The 17658-nt window shown below is 47.6% G+C and overlaps 1 protein-coding gene across 3 annotated transcripts in view; it reads right to left on the bottom strand.

Annotated features, from left to right (window-relative positions):
• LOC147451493 (haloacid dehalogenase-like hydrolase family protein) overlaps nucleotides 1-17658 on the bottom strand; it is a 143545-nt gene that overhangs the window by 48158 nt on the left and 77729 nt on the right. For all 3 annotated transcript variants that reach the window (XM_086520385.1, XM_086520387.1, XM_086520388.1), the window contains exons 15-18: nucleotides 5921-6043; nucleotides 5583-5780; nucleotides 5373-5477; nucleotides 3088-3152 (exon numbers count right to left, since the gene is read on the bottom strand). In XM_086520385.1, the coding sequence (XP_086376511.1) occupies nucleotides 3088-3152; nucleotides 5373-5477; nucleotides 5583-5780; nucleotides 5921-6043 (491 nt within the window). The remainder of the gene's footprint in view (nucleotides 1-3087; nucleotides 3153-5372; nucleotides 5478-5582; nucleotides 5781-5920; nucleotides 6044-17658) is intronic.

Below are 17658 nucleotides of genomic sequence, written 5' to 3'. Positions count from 1 at the left end.
TGACCTCATTACCTCTATGGTATCCACTTCATAGTATGGACTGACCACCATTTGTTGAAATATCTTTGTGATCAACCTGACTTTCGAGATTGCAAGGCCTGGTGCGCCGAGCTCATGCAAGAGTTCCACTGAGATACGCTATCGTAAGGGCACTACCAATTCGGTAGTTGATGCCCTTGGTAGGATCTTGGAGGTGAATGTTCTTTCGTTCACTAAAATCTCGACTGATGTCTTATCTCTCTCAAAGGGCGTTGCCAGACAGATCCTCACTTTGGTGAGATTTGGCGACGAGTCCAAGAGAGATTATGTAGCCCAGAGGGCAATGGCAGTCCAGACACCTGTCGGCTACTACGAAGAGAAAGGTAGCAAAAAAGTATTTAATTCATGGTAGATTACTTTTCAAGCAAGGCAAAGTGTGTGCCCATTGATAAGGGTATCCGCAAGAAAATTTCGTTTGAGTGCCACGATGCTCCAAGTACCGGACACCGTGGCATACATTGTACCTTGGCCTTCCTAAGCTAGTACTTCTATTGGCCACACATGAAAGCTTTCGTTGAGAAGTATGTGCCAGAATGTGTATGCCACGGGACACCGTGGCATACATTGTACCTTGGCCTTCGTAAGCTCGTACTTCTATTGGCCACACATGAAAGCTTTCGTTGAGAAGTATGTGCCAGAATGTGTGTAATGTCAGCTCAACATAGCTGAACGTCGAAGGCGTGTTGGGCTCCTACCTCCTCTACAAATTCCCGATAAGAAATAAACTTGCATTTTTATGGATTTTGATGTTGGATTGCTCCGGACCAATAGTGGTCATGATAGCATTTGGGTCGTCGTTGATCTACTCATGAAGATGGTGTGCTTTATTCCTACTTGCACCATCGTAAAGAGCCAAGAATTAGCTCAGCTCTTTGTGGAGCACTTATAGAAGCTTTATGGTTTGCCTAAGGAAATTGTCAATGACCGTGATCCCAAGTTCACTAATAATTTCTCGCAGAAGGTCTTCCAAAAGTTGGAGACTTGTTTCTGCATGTTGTCCTCGTATCATCCTAAAACCGATGGACATACCAAACAGACGAATGAAACAATGGAGGACATGCTTCGTGCATATGTCTCCCGCCGTCAATCTAATTGGGAACGTTATTTTCGACAGAGTGAATTTGCTTAAAAAAGTACTAAGCACCCGGTTACAAGTTATAGCCATTCATGCTTATGTATGGTTATGAGTCAAAATCACCAATCGCTACTAGAATCAAAGGCGTTTAGATGTAATCCGTGGCCGATTTCTTGCACGACATGCAGCAAGTGCTCGAGATCCCTAAGGAAAGCATAAAGACCGTCCAAGATCGGGCCACCTTTTATGCTAACCAGCATCGACAACCTCATAATCTCCAAGCGGAGGTGTGGAAGTACCTTAAGGTACTGAAGAATTCTGAAACGATCCGTCCTAGTCAATGCTCAAAATTATCCTCGCGATATTGTGGACCATTCCAAATTATCAAGAAGATTAGTGATGTCTCCTACAAATTGGATCTATCCTCCAACATTACTGTCCATCCTGTGTTCTATGTTAGCCGCTTGAGGGAGCGGTTGGGACACAATGAACAAGTAGTTCCTCTAGAGGAAGTCCCAGTTTGGAGGATACCACTCCTTACGTTCCACTTGAACATGAAGTGGTTCTTGATCAAAGGGTCAAGCAATCTCTACCCCGAGTATTTGATCAAGTGGAAGGATCGACCTGAGTCAACTGCTACTTGGGAATCACTACACTCGTTGAAGAGTCGTTTCTCCAGTTTCATAGCCGAGGATATTGCTAAGGACAATAATTAAAAATAAGAGATGAAGTGTTACGTCCCCAGACATAAGGATGGGCGCCTGAGCTATGTCCGTTCAAGTGTGAACATAGCCCTATGGTTAGGGCAGTTAAGGAATCCTATAAATAGGACCCTACACTCATTTGTGAGCTTTCTAGAGTGATCACCACACTTGGACTCTAAGCCCTTGGTAGCTCTACCCGCACACCCGTCTGGTGTGGGTTTGGTGGTATGGGACAACGGACCTTGTGGTAGAGGCTAGGCCGTTAACTGCAGGCTCCCAAGCTCAGGGGTGAGCCTATATTGGCTCTATGGCTGTGAGGTGAGTTTGATGTCTGCTCTCTACGCTCGTTACGCGTGAGTATGGCTTGTGTCATGTCATGTGTGCAGGATAGATCCGCCGGATAGGGACTAACACACTCCCCCCCGGCCCCGGTTTGTGACTCCATGTAGCATGCATGTCAGACCTCCAGACGTAGGCCAAAGTGTCATCCCGTTATATATAACGAGACAGTGCTGAGAGCCCAATCTGAGAGAGGGAGAAAGAACGAAAGGAGATTTTGCTAGTCTCTCATACAAGCCAACAATACAAACATATAACTGTCTGCATTATGCGGATGGCATAAGGTACAGTAGAAAGTATCCACCGTAAAGTGGCTATGGATGTGCAAGGTAAGTGTGTAAAGTATGTCTGTTGTGGGGGAGGGGGGGGAGTGTGGGGCCGCTGTGGAAGAAGCTTGAAGCAATGTACTGCTAGACCCATATCTTTAATGCCTGGGAAACTGCAACAGCATGAGAGTGCAGCCCTAGTCAGCTCCATCCTGTGGCAAAGGATACAGGTAGAACCGTGGGACCCATTTTTGCCAATGCACGAAGGATCTTGATGTTAGCAGGAGACTTCAACAAATCACCCGAGGATCATGGGAATGACTGACAAAGACCAGGATGGATCTTAACACCATTATGCATCCCCGATGAGAAAAAGAGAACAGTGAAATAAATTTCAGTGTCTCTTTTGTTTTTTTTATGCTCTTTAATAAAAGCTCAAAGTTTGTCTGAGTGCATCAGGCCTATTGAGCCCATAAGATACCCATGAGCCACCTGCTAGTGATCTTTATTCTGGAAGGACAAACCAATAAGTCGACCGCCCAGGACATACTAAGCCAATCCATTAGCTATTGTACCACCTGCTATTTGCTCTAATACATGTTAAAGGACAACACAATAATTTCAATTGCACACAGATGAACACACAGTTATGTAAGAAGCAAACCTTAAGGCATGATTCTCTGTATCAGCCACGTACAAGACGTTTCTATTTGAGTTATACGATACACCCTGCATATGAAACATGGGCTTCGTCAGAAAAATCAAAAAGTATTTCCAAGACCAGAAGATGAATGTGAAAGTTAGCAGATTGAAAACTACAGACACCAGTTCTTGTATGCAGACACCAGAGCTAAACAGGAGGTATAAAAAGTACCAAAAGACCTAAGAATGCTAGTTCACTCCATAGTTTATCTAAGCAAGTTTTTTTCAGATACTTATTACATCACCTTCACAGTTTCAACTTAGTCAACTCAAAGCTGGCTCCCTTATCAGGCAACATAAAAATTAGTTGTAAGAACAGTCAGATATGCTTGTGATGGGCACTATCTAGGCTGACCATTCTTTATCTCCTAAAAAAAGAAGTGTGTCAATTAAATCTTTGTAAATTGCTCTCTTCAGCTTTACCCGCTATCAAGAGCATGTCACAAGGTAGCCGTGCAGTTTTGCCCTAGGGCAAACAATACAGCAAACACATACAGGTATGGAAGTGTGGAAAAATTATACTTCAAATACTCAAGAAGGTCTGTAAATCAAATACCATATTGGACCAAAAACATGCTACATGCAACAATTTGTACACTGTTGCAGTTCCCAAACTTGGTAGCCACTGCTTGAAAACTTGCACATGTAGTTTGCTGTTGACTAAGGTTAGACGGACAATTTTTAAATTGTCCATGTAGATAAAGCATGCCAAGTATGTCTGATCATATCTTACGCATATCCTACCAAATGCCATAAACGTACGAAAGTATGGACAACAAAGGAGTAGAGGCCCATGTGTTGCATCAGCCAAAGCAAAGAGTTAAAAGTCTTGAGATTTTGAACCCGATATATTTTGCAAAGTGGACTATCTGAGACATTATCTGCCAGATTTGCTGCTATTTGACTCATTTGATGCACAAAAGACCGAACAGAATTGGCTGATAAGGCCTTTGAAAGTTCTCCAATTTTCGTGAGAAAATTCCCTTCGTTTTTTCTGTTCTTCATAGTCCACTTACAGTCTTGTTCATTGCGTGGCTCTGCAGTAGGTTGGCTGGCACTTGTTGTAGATGTGAACTACACCACCAAAGAGAGCTCACTGCGCACACATTGGGTCATTTCATGTGCAGATAGTGTGGAAGCATCAGAAATCAAATGCACATGTCCCACAGTATGGAGAACTTCCTTTACGTAAAATAAAATTGCTGCTATTGCAGAAGCATCATCTTCTAGTCCTGTATTTTCTACAGTATAAGAAGACTCATAAGCATTGAGATTCGTACATATTGGGAGGCTACGATTTTGAAAATGGCCGAAGCAAAGGTGAATAAGCTTCTGTGGGAAAAATGGTTTTCTACTGTGTCATGGGAGCACTGTGCGAGGTAGGACGATGTAGAATGCTTCCCATATAGGAGACACCCATGTGGGGGTCCTCGATGAAGACCGCCCAAAGGACGGATGAGATATGACTTCTGAAAAGGTGTCACAGGCGCCTTGTCTGATGTGAATGCTTTGATGTTTGGAGGAGAAAAACATTGCATTTTGAACTTAGGGTGGACCTTGTGCATTAGATGATATTGATAGCATTCCACTAACTGGTTGGATAGACTCAAGGACTTAGACCTATTGTGTATTTGGAATGCAAGGTGTGCTATCAAGAGCAATTGGAAAATATGTAGTGGATCAAGCTTGACACATTCCAAGAACATACTCTGGCAAACAGGGGAAACAGAAATTGATGATACTTGCTTTACACATCCAACCTTTGGAGATCTGAGAAATGGTTATCCTTGATGAAATAACAAGATGTGTTTCTTGTAGAGAAAATTCAAGAAGTTAGAACCTTGCTTCACCCATATAGGCTGATCACAAAACCCGGTAGGGTGCATACACTCCTTATCCTGGTATCAGAACAATATCAAATGATTTACAAAAGGTAGGAAACAGAAGTCTATTCTTCAGCTTCATGCCCTCCTTAATAAGAGCTCCAAGAGTGAGTATATTTTTCAATGTGGTGTTTTGCCCTAAAACTCACCTATCTGTGCTAAGTGTCTATGCCTCTCTGCCAGGTGAAGGTGGATATGTAAAGCTTTGCCAGAAAATGGCAAATCACAACCATGCTATAATTTCCTGCTCTTCAACAAAGGCACAATAGCATAACGTCTAGCTACCAGGAAACCCCTCCCATACAGCTTTATGCCAAGAAAAGATTCAGAGAAAAGAGTGAGTGAGTCAGAACAGCATCCATACTTGAGGTCTATTGAAGGCAGCTTCATCAAATTTTCCATCTTGAAGACCTTCACCATTTGCACCGCCTATCTGTTGTATGAAGTTCCCCTCAAGATCCGTGATAACCTAGCACATACAGAATTAAAGATAAAATAAACTGCCATTCAAAAGATAAAATAAACTGCCATTCAAAAGAAAGCAGGTTGAGCTTATCTTTCATTTTCAGCTTACTATTCTGTGATGATTGCTGTCAGAGATGAAGAGCCTTCCATTGGCGAGGTCAGTGGTGAGCTTGCCTGGAAACTTGAGTGGTGAAGAAACTAACCGTGTATCCTTGTCTTTTTCCAAAAGCACTGGTAAAGACCGATCATCTAAAAGGTTCTTGTTGCCATAGTACTGGAGTGCAGCACTTACGAAATCATCAAGGTCCTGATTACCATGAGAAGGCCATTCACAGACAGAACCTTTCTTTGAGTACATACTAAACTTGTGAGTCAATGAGGACCAAGCACCATCGGTTTGATGACGTGGAAATTAATAAATGAGCAGTTTTATAGCATATTTAGCACCTTGCGATGGCCCTCTCCTGACAGTACAGCAAGAGACTTTCCCCGAGGGCTTACTACTACAAGAGTAGGCCATGAGTTTATACCCAGCTTCCGCCACAGCACCATATCATCATCATTCACCACCTGAAACCAACATCTAGGGAATAAGGAGAAACTTATTACATAACACTAGAGTGAAAGGCTACAAAACCAAACTAACAGCAGACTTTGAGGGCCACATCTTAAGTTGATTCTGCATTTCTACTAAGTTCACACTAAGACATACTCAACTTAAATCAATACATAGCTCCTTCAACCATAGTTCAGCTGACTAGGTGAACAAATGGCATAAAAATCCCCGATGCCAAGTTCTCTATTCTTTACTGTTGCACTAATGCCAAAATGCAATTTTATCAAAAATCTTACAATCTCTCTTTACTGTTGCACTTAAATGAAAATATTAGTCTCCCAGCTTTTGTTAATAAAAAAAAATTGCACCAGCCTACTCAGTGCTCAAGGGACATCATCTGCCACAAGTGTTTTCTCTTAGTCATACAGCCCTTACACCATGTCACCGTAAATGAGGGAGGCGACCCATAAACTTAAGATCCTTGAGAGAGTATTGTTAGATGAGAGTCTCACTAGGGCAATGGAGGGAAACTGGCAAACAATGATGTGCATGGAGGTTGATGCCATGGAGCTGGCAGCGACACAGAAAGCAGAGCTGAAGCCTGAGCAGGATTTTTCATGGAGTTCCCATGCTAGACTGTTCTAGATTCAAGAGCATGATGTTTGCGGCTGGGCCTGGCCTCACTTCATAGGATGCAGGAGAGGTAACTAGAGAGTGCATGGATACAGAACCACTTAGAACAAGCTACACATGAGGTCTTTAAGCTGAGAAGTGGAGACAAGATATTTCTTGTAATAGACATGCATCTCAATAGACTCATGTTGATGATCCGGTTACAAGAAATTTTTTTCTATTGACGAGCCCTAGACACCCTTGTTCCGGGGGTCGTCAGCTTCACGGGAAAGATGGATCTTTGGCCTAGGGGCCGAGAGATATCAAAGAGATGGACGCAGCTTCTTATAGCGACCTCCTCGCAACAAAAAAGCCTTCAGAGCGCAGGGACGCTTGTCAGGAAGAGGATTGAGGGCTCATGTTGGACATAAGGTCACAGATGGTATGGGTGCCAAGTTGACGAGGCATTCTATTGAATGAACCATTGATGACCTTACTCCTACTTTCTCCCTGAGGTATCGGGAGTTGATTGGCCCTGGTTTATGCGAGGGTTTCCAGCATGTGATGAATTTAGGCATGATGCCACAAAGCTTATCAGAGGGACTAATTTATCTCATCCCCATGGAGGAGGGGCACTCGATGACATTAGACAGTGGAGACCGATCATGATTGTAGACTCAACCCACAAAATTGTAGAGAAGACTCTAAGTTTGAGGGTCTAGCCTCTCCTTGGAGCGTAGTATCCTTGCCTTGTATATAAGATGAGAAGTTGCTGATTTGGCTCTTGGACTTTGAGAAGGCTTATGATCAAGTATATTGGAGCTTTCTTGAGGAGACTAAGGTAAGGACCGGCTTTTCTTAGGCTTGGATCAGGAAGTCGCAACAGTTTACTCCACTGCCCACAGCGTTATATTGATTGCAGAAGGGCGAGAGGCGAGGTTTGCATTGACTAGGTCAATCAGACAAGGCTGCCCTCTTGTGCCTTTCTGCTTTTGTTCTTTGGGGAGGCCATGACTTGCTATCTCGCTACTCAAGAAATAGGGTTTAGAGGGTTACACACGCCTAATCGTGAGAAATAGCTTTTGAATGCGGAGTTTGTTGATGATCCTGCACTATGTGTTTGGATGGCCTAGGGGCCAATCTTTAGAGAGGAGAGACAGTTAGAGAGGCGTCAGGTTCCCTAATCAATTGGAAAAAAAAGACGGTTGCTTTTTTGATTAGTCCGTCACCCACTCCTTATTGGTTAGTATCTTCACACCAGCTAGAGATTAAGGCAGGGAGAGCTGCACATGTTCTGAAGGCAGAGAGAATTTGCCGCCTTTGCACAACAGAGACTGAGAGCAAGGAGCACTATGTATAAAATGTAGAGCATATGAGGAATTCAGAGGCAGATATCAGACCTTGTTTCTAGGGAAGTCCACCAGCAACAGATGGGCCGTTTCCTTTTAGAGGCACAACTGCATCGGGACTCTCTCCTATGTACACTATCTACTACGAGAGATGAACAACAAACACAGCTCAGACTTTTTTCAGCGGACCACTACAACACCACCCCCAACCACACAGAGGAATCACTCTACAGCAGGTTGAGGAGATCCGAGCTCGCAGATGCCCACGTGCCCATGGACGCAGGGCACCACAACTATACCAGAGAGAGATCCAGGAGATCTAGGAGCGCTACTACAGATCTCTGGAGGAGAGGTTTATCCGAGCCTTCGCAGATACACCATCTTGTGCGGATTGTTCGCACCTTACCCACCCATGCCTCATGTCTTACACCCTGACTATAGTACCGGATTGCGCTAGAGTTATGATGACAATTTTTCATGATTGTCCTTCCCCTTAGCATACATGATTGCATCTTCCCCCTAGATCTTGAGCTTCAGTCCCCCACTCCATGTATCACTCTCCTCATCCCCCAGCCATCACATAAGATACTATCTTTACTTTTGTACCTTTTATTTTTCATGGATGCACAGAGGACACCTACCTCATGTATTTTGATTTGACTCATAGGCCGATTTCGGCCTCTAGTAGACGTTAAGAATATTTCTTTCCGGCTAAGTATTTTATACATGCCAGGGATCGGCTCGCAGAGCGTCTAGCAGTTATGTTCAACTGTACCATGTGTGAGGGCTTGCCTGATACTTGGAGCTTATCTGCTATCGTACCTATCTTCAAGTCAGGCGACCCTATGGAGCTTGGGAATTATCGCACTATCATGATTGGACACACATTGGCACGGTTGTATGCATCCATTCTTGAGCAGCAGCTGAGTAGATGGGCAGAGAGGAAGGGTATATGCACAACCGGGCAGGCAGGGTTCAAGAGAGGTTTTTCTACTCTTGACCACATCGTGACACTCAAAGCCATTATTGAGGAGGGCAAATCACATGGGAGATGGATTTATTGTAGCTTTGTAGACTTCCACAAAGCATTTGACACAGTACCCACAGCTAGATTGATGCTCAGACTACAGGAAATGGGAGTATCCACAAAGCTGATATGGGGGATCATGGCATTATACAAGTCAGTAGTGGAGCATGTACGCACTTCAGAGGGGCTATTTACATTAGTTCACTCCACTATCGGAGTGAAGCAGGGCTGCCCGCTCTCTCCTACTCTATTTGGTATGTATGTGGATGACTATATTGAGAAAGATGGTGATAGAGGTGCACAACTGGCAGGGACATGGATTCCCCTATTGTTATATGATGATGATATTGTGTTGATCTCCAACTCTCCGGAGGGGATGCAATGTCACTTGGATGCTTTGCATAGGTTTGCCCATGAAAGTGGTTTGTCTGTCAACCTTGGTAAAACCAAGGTTATGGTGTTTAATACCACCCCACTGGATCAGGAGGTCAACACCGGCATTCACATACGGCCAAGAGACAATGGAGTACACAAATGCTTACACTTACCCTGGGGTGGTCTTTAGTTAACCAACTTTTTCATTGAGGAGAGCAACAGAGGCTAGATTGATCAGAGCCTACGCAGCATTGGGTAGATTGGAGAGGATGTGCTCACACGTTCAGTTTCAGGAGCCTCGGACGAAGCTCTGGCTCTTTGACACTTTGGTGGCTTCCGCATTGCTCTATGGAGCTAAGATATGGGCACCTTTATTGGACCATCATGGGAGGTCGGGTCGCACTGATGGATGGGGGGACATGGAGAAGCCTCTGGTCTCTATGACCTCGTGGCTTAGTAGAGCCAAGGGCTTCAGTACCACTGAAATTATTTGAGCAGAGCTAGCTACCCCTCCACTACTGGTTGAGGCGCTCACCAGACCAATCTCCTTTATACACTGCCTATGGGACCTTCCCAGAGACAGATATGCCCGCCTAGCGCTTGAGTCCTCTCGACAGTTAGCCATGTAGGAAGATACGACATGCTGATATGGAGAGATGACATCATGGTTTTAGGCACATGGGTTCAGCATGGATAGATTCCACCCTTTTCGACTATTACAGGCTCGTCTACCAGGACTTGATTGAGCTAGACCCAGGAGGACATGGATACACCCGACACAAGAGCTGGGCATGAAGATGGCTTTCTATAGAGAGCATCTTCTCCTACTTACAGAGGACTGCTTTGTGACGAGACTTAGATACATGGACACCCACTTGTCTCATGGGATAAGATGTGCTATTGGCCAGATACGCACATCTTCACACCGGCTTCAGGTCGAGACTGGGAGATACAATGGGGTGCCAACAGAGGCCAAGACATGTCTCCTGTGTCACATGGAGCCTGAGACAGAGTTGCACTACACATGCCACTGCCCAGTTTACTATGAGATACGAGGCCGCTTTCACTGCTTGTTCAGATAGGGCTTTGGACCACCCTCTAGAGTCATGGGGTATGAGGACCAGAGATGTCGGGGTCTGTTTTTTCTCGAGCTGCGCAGACACACAGAGAGCCTGATGAGAGGAGAGGCTAGCCAGTCTCAGAGATGGATCACAGACTTCTTTAGAGTGGACACTGGGCAGCCAAAGGAGCAACTACCACAACAGAGCTCACATTCTCCTCACACCAGAGGCACGTTGATCGATCGAGCGACCGAGCTAGGGAGATCTAGATGCCCACGACTACGGAGAACTACACAGCATCGACGGAGGCTGCATCAGAGGATTCGGATCACTTTGGCCCGACATGCATGATGCCCGGTCAGACTATTGACCATGGAGGAGATTGATGAGATCCGCCAGCGATCGATGATGGATCTCCTATGATTTAGCACTTTCGAGGATTTGACACCTTGCTCATCTTGTATCAGCCTTTGTATCACCTCTAACCCATTATATTCCCACACGCATACCCACATTGTGTTGTATTAGCCCCCAGTCACTACTTTCACCCCCCTACTCATATCCTACACAGTTCCAACTAGTTGGTTAGTTTTTTTTCCTGAGAAAAAGATCCTTCTATTAGTTAATAAAATTGCCCATAGGGCTACAACCACCTCTACTAGAATGGCCAAATCAACCATAAGGGGAGACTCTCCCAATGAAAAACAGCATATGTACAATGAGGGCTAAATCAAGAGATGGGAGGAGGGAAAAGCCACAAAGGTAGACAGTAGTGCCATCTAAGCTCACCCCGGACCATGGTGAAGAAAACCCCAGGGCGCCAGAGTCGAAGGAACTCCTCTCTGCGCTCGCGCATGTTGTCGAAGCCTCCCTAAAGTCTCTCGAGCTGTCCTCTGAGAGTATGGATCACTCCAGCTAAAAATCTCGAACAGACCTTGCTGGTGGCACAAGGCGAGCCTCGAAGATGCGGAAGCAGCGGGCCCGCCAAATGAACCAGAGTGTGAGGCCACAGACGAGCTCCCAACACACCTCTCTTAGATCTCAGAGCCCACCTATACTAGAGGTTCGTTGATTGACCTAGCCATTGAGCTAGGCAGATCCAGACGCCCACGACCTCGAGGGGTCTCCCACCATCGACGAAGGCTGCAACAGAAGATACAGATCACTCTAGCTCGACATGCAAGACGCCCAACCAAAATACTGACCATGGAGGATGTTGATGATATTCGACAGTGACCGATGAGAGATTTCATTTGAACCCACCAAACCTTCCCCTCCCCCCCTCGCCCCCCCACCTCTATCCCGTTTCAATTCCGAATCAACTTCACATTCATCCCCTTAGTGTTTTAGTGTTAGTTAGTTAGTTCTTTGTACTTTCCGTACTCAGACAGGGTATCAGATTCACCAATTGTAACTTTTTGGTCTCATAAGTCATTTTGGCCTTTCGAAGACGTTAAGATGTTAGCTCTGTAGTAGGCTGGAGTGTAGGTGTACCCCCCTGTATCACTATCATCCTGCTGGTGGAGGATAGCTCAAACTGTAGTGCAGGCCCGTGAGAGTGGACCAAGCAACTGCCCCCCAAGTGTATTGTCGTGTTGTGGAAAGAGCTGGCATCAGCCGAAGGACCCGAAGCCAAACCTGCTCTGCCATAGGGTAGTCCCACAAACAATGACGCTGACTTTCCAAAGGATGGTCACAAGTTGCGCATGCTGCCGAAAGGCCACTATGTACTAGCCAACTCCCCACTGCTGTAGCTCTATGTGCAACTAGCCACTCGAACAGAGTAACTCGCCATGGCTGTCTAGCGTCTCACAACCTCGCCCAAAAGGCTGACAAGAACTCAGTTGTGAGACCCTCCTCTTGCCAATGAGGTGCTGCAGCAGGCCGAGCCTCTCTCCCTACTGCTAGAATGTGACGTCCCAATTTGACAGTGTACTGTAAGAAAGGGACCCCTGGGTGGTATGCTGAGGAGAAAGGGTCCCTCCAAAACGACTCTCCAGGATCCCATTGCGCTCATGCCAGTGGACAGCTCTCCCAAGCCCAGAGCCTCCAGTGGCCTGTCTCAAGAGCTACTGGGTCAAGATCGATGACACAAGTCCTCCCGCAGATGCCCACTACTCGGATCCTCAAAAAACAACACTCTGCAAGCTGGGGAGCCACTACAAAGACTTTGTGAAGTCGACCCTCGCTCTCTATCTCGAAGAACATGGAGGGTACAATCTCTGAGTAAGCTCGAACTGCGATGAGGACCTCCAGTTGCGTGAAGGCCCCCATCCATCTAGGAGCTGTTGTCTCTAGAGGTGTGAGACACTCAGCTGGTATTGCCTCTGTGATGTCTTGACACATGCTCTGCACCCCTCTCATGCACTGCAACTCGATGCTCTGTAACTCCTCTCGCAAACCTGAGAATTGAAGCGAGTCACCTAGAGTGCGTGATGGACCCTCTGCCATGGGACCCCAAGAAACATGAGGCCTACTACCAACCAAGTGGCTTCTCTGAGTGCTGACCATGGGGTTCCAAACAAGGGGCTGTCTCAAGCACTCCTCCGTGCAGGTGGGCTGGTGCTGCTCCAGGCCTCGCCACAGCTGCTCCTAAGAGCGAAGCAGACTCAGAGCGAAACGATCCTCTAGACTCCTGCTCAGACCAATTCAGCGCATCTCTGTAAAGATCCATCTGATGGAAGGTCTCCAAGCGCCTCCTGCCTGAGGCACTCGAGCTCTAAGCCGTTGAAGCAAAAATTCCTTCCAGGGCTCCTTCCCTCGAAGCAATCCTCTGACCACAAACTTCCCAAGGAGGGCTCTGCTGTGCTGTGCTGGGTCTATGATCCCCAACCCCCCCTTGAGAACAAGGTAGAGTGATGACTTGCCATGCTACTTTGGCCCGGGCTATCTGAGTGTCACGCCCTGACCAAAGAAAATTCATGATCAACCTCTCTACCAGGCTGATGCAGGAGCTCGAGAAGATCCAACAAGATGTAATGTACCACATAGTAGCCAACACCTGGTTGGCCACTACAACTCTGCCTGCCAAAGAGAGTCGTGACGAACTCCAATGCAGCAACTTCCTCCTGATGGATAGGAGGGGAGGAATCTGCTGCTCAGGAGACAAGTCCAAGCCAACCTAAAAGCTCAAGTAGCGAACTGCAGTCCCTGGGGGGATCCATCTAAAACCCTGACTTGGCAGCCAGTCAGTCGTAGGAGCACCGCCAACCGAGAAAGCCATTGTCTTCCTCCAGTTAAAGGGGCCTGATGCACAACAAAACGTCTCAAGAGCCTGCTCACACCTATGCAAGTTGGCCTCCTCGCCCTCCAAGTATAGAGTTGAGTCGTCTTCAAACTCAACATCCAGTAGCTCCTCGCCCCGAATAGGGAGCGCTAAGCCACGTAGACCAGCGTGCACCAAAAATCTGCTAATCGCCTCAGCATAGAATAGTAAGAGAAAGGGGGCAAGAGGGCATCCCTGTTTGACCAAGCATGTGAGCATGAAACGGTCTCCTCTACCTCTTGCCCGAAGCACTAGATTGTGTGCACGTCTGTAGAGAGCTCACACACCTCTGATCCAAGCATCTAAGAAGCCCATACTACGTAGAGTACCCTCCAAGAAGTCCCAGTCAACTATGTTGTAGGCCTTCTCAAATCGAGAAGAAGTATCACCAGATCCTCACCCCAGAGGCACGTGAGGACAGACGCCTCCCAAAAAGTGGAGATGTTATCAAGGATACTGCGCTCCATACTTGTCTGGGTCCCATGTATAATGCTCTCTAGAAGTGGCTGAATCCTCAAACTCGGAGCCTTGGCTAGAATTTTGTAGGCCGAGTTGAGGATGGTGATGGGCCGCCACTGCCGAATCTCATCCAAGGAGCCACCCTCCTTGGGAATGCGGTAGATCAAGCCCTCACTCATGCTGTCAAGCATCTCTCATGTGTGCAAGATGTACTGAAAACTGCTACAGAGGTCTGAGCCAAGCAGACCCCAACAACATAAGATGGTCAATGATCAATCTCTCCGCCCACAAGACAGCACTGAAGCTCCTGATGCAATAGGCCCCGTTGGCGCTGAAAGTGGGTTCCACTTAATCCCTGCACATTCCATGAGACAATCCTCATGGGGAACGAGAGAGAACTGATGCTGCAGCAATAGCTAACAGCGTTATCTTCGAGGCTGGCTTGGATAGGGAGTAATCCGTATCCGAGCGTCCACGAGATAGGCGTGACTGTAAAGATTGTCTAGCCCAGACCCAAGAAGAGCGTGCCGTGCGCAAGGCAACCTCCTTTGTGCAAGAGTCCTCATGTATGTATACATAGCATGGTGAGCTCTGCGTGTCAGCAAAGAAATGTACCACAATGTGTCTACATCCTATCGAGTTTGGAGGTATCACTGAGAACTTGGCCAGCGGCCATAGTCTGTACTAGGTCTGTAAACCCCAGGTCTCCCATGTGGTGAGAGGACTCGAGGGCCTATGCCTGAAGCCACTCTAGCACCGAGTCTAGAGTCCACTCAGACTGGTCCCTTCCACAAAAGGGAAAAGAGAAGCCAACTGCCAAGTCCATGGCCTCTATCCCTCTAGCTGCAAGGGACAGTACATGAAACAAGCTATCTCAAGGTCTGGTGAAGGGTCGTCGAGAAACCGCGTGAAGTCGTAGGCAAAGAAATCCCATCTACGACGAATGTCGAAACTCGTCAGTCCATGAGGAACTGCTGCAAAGGGAGAGGTCTGCACTAGAAGGGGGGTACGCAAGAAGGGTTCTGCCTCCCTTGCCAAGCGACTCGTGGCAATAGTGTTGCCAAGAGATCTCCTAGCAGTCGAGGAAGGTCCTGCCCCATGGGTCGGAACGGGGGGAGATGTGGAAGCAAGAGGGCTAGTGGGAGATGGAGGAGTGGGGGGCAGGGTGCGGCAGAAGAAGAGGAAGGGCGAGGCGGGCAGGGGAGAGAAGGCGAGGGAGGGGAACTCGGGGTGAGGAGGGACTGTCAAAGGTGAGGCTGAGGTGGAGGGTGGAGCTGGGACCTTGTCCTGCTGAAGAGGGTCGAAACGATTCCCTGTGGGGACCCACTGCTGCTGAGCTGGAGCTTGGTGACCACTCGGAGGGCCAAGCTGACGTGGTGGCCTCTGTCGACATCGACCATGAACCTGCTACCAGCCCTCCTCTGCTTGAGCCCCAGGCTACAAGAGTGAGTCTGCCTGAGTACCCTGTGACTCCGTCTGCTGCTGCTGGCAAGCCTTAGGAGGCTCGGGTTGAACCTGAGATGAAGGTCGAGGCCTCCTCCATGGACGGCCTTTGCAAGATGGCCCATTTGACGACAAATGAAACACTAATTCGGGAGGCCGGAATAATCCATGCTCTAGCAGAGCTAACCACCACTCACCCGAGGTAGTAGAATGACCTTCAGGAGGGTGTGAGTGTCCCGAGCTAGAACACGTACTGTGGGAATGCCAGCTGCATTGGCAGCTACAGAGACTATCGTGCAAGGTGTCTCCAGAACAGTCCCAATCTCTGAGCCTATCCTGGAAAAGAGCGGAAGGTAATCCTCCTCACGCCGGGGAAGCAAACTAAGATGGGAAGGTCCACCTCATCGACAAGAACGTCGGTAGCTGGGTCCAAACCATGGCCCACTGTCGTAAATGAGCTCGAAATGCTCAGATGGCCAGGGGGCTCATCGCAATGACCTTGAACGCCATCTCGATGGTATCAAACTCTATCTAGTAGTAGCCAAGCCCGAGAAGTTGAACGTCGAGGATCTTGCTGGGCCAATCACAAGGGACGCATTCAGGGACGGGGAACGAGGGACCGGGGACGGAGACGGGGCTCAAATGGATTGTGTTAAAAAGAGGGCGGGACGGCAAGTGGGTACGGAAAAGTGGAGACGGGAATCCCGAAAAAGGGCGTCCCCTGTGACTATGTCTTGTCCACTTTTGCTAAAAGGTGGGCATGGAGGAGATCACGCACCTCTCCTCTCTTGGATCTGGTGCCATGAATCTTACAGATAACGAAGGTGGCCAAAAGGCGTGCCACCTCTACCTCTAAGCTCGCTTGCTCTGTCGGCAAAAGAGCGAGTCGAATGGTAGGTTCCACAGGGTCAGGCGAGCGGGCTTCTGTCGAGTCCCTCTGTGGCGGGGCAGAATCTTCAATTTGTGTTTGCTGCTAAACAGGAATACGGGAGTAATAAAGGCGAGACCAAGCGCTGCTGGAGAGAGCGAACCAACAACGGGTGAGCAGTTGGGTGAATCCGACAAGCAAAACTCGGAGGGGGGGGGGGGGGGGGGGGGGGGGGGGGGGGCAGTGGGGTGTGTGGGAGAGCGGGCTGGACAGTGCATTCTCTGAGCGCAGGCAAAGCAGCGCGTAGGCTGGGACAGCGCCCAAGAAGGGGCTAGTGTGCGGCGAGGGTTGGTGCGCATCGCGAGGGCGGAAGAAGGGAGAGGAGAACGATGGCGTGGGGAGGGAGGCAGGTGCACGCGAGGGGGGAGCGTGCTGGAGCAGCAGCGAGCTCTCTACGAAAGCCCAGCTAGTTGCTTATTTCACAATGCACATCTAGCACTTAAGATTTTAGTTTTTCATATTTTATTTTTGTACCCAGACATTATATTAGATCTACCAAGATTGTATCAGTTTGGCCTCATAGGTCATTTTGGCCTTTTGAAGACGTTTAATATATAGTTTCATTTAATTTAATCTCTCTCTCTCTCTCTCTCTCTTCAGACACCCTTGATGTCTCTTACACGGGTGGAGATTACTAGACTCATTCGTCAGGACCTGATCCAGCTGGATATCAGGAGGACATGGATAGAGCCGCCACAGGAGTTGGGCATGAAGATGGCTTTCTATAGAGAGCATCTTCTCCACCTCACAGGAGATGGGTTTGTGATTCAACCCACCTACATGGATACATACGTCTCATGGTTTGTGGTGTGCCATTGGTCGAGTACGCACATCCTCACATCAACTGGAGATTGAGACTTGGAAGATTTAGAGGGATACCAGCAGACAACAGGATATGCCGCTTATGCCAGCTAGAGCCAGAGACAGAGCTACATTACATATGTCATTGCACAGTGTACTATGAGATTCGGAGTCGTTTCCACTGCTTATTCAAAGAGGGTTTCGGTCCTTTCTCTAGGGTCATGAGCTATATCTACTTGAGTTACATAGATATAGAGATACTTTACTGGGGAGAGCTAGAGAGAGACAGTCCCAGAGACAGATTATAGA

Source organism: Adiantum capillus-veneris, chromosome 9, assembly GCF_014529385.1.
Source record: "Adiantum capillus-veneris isolate H3 chromosome 9, ASM1452938v2, whole genome shotgun sequence".
Classification (NCBI taxonomy): Eukaryota; Viridiplantae; Streptophyta; class Polypodiopsida; order Polypodiales; family Pteridaceae; genus Adiantum; species Adiantum capillus-veneris.
Note: the sequence above shows the minus strand (reverse complement) of the source record. Positions and strands in the feature narration are given on the sequence as shown.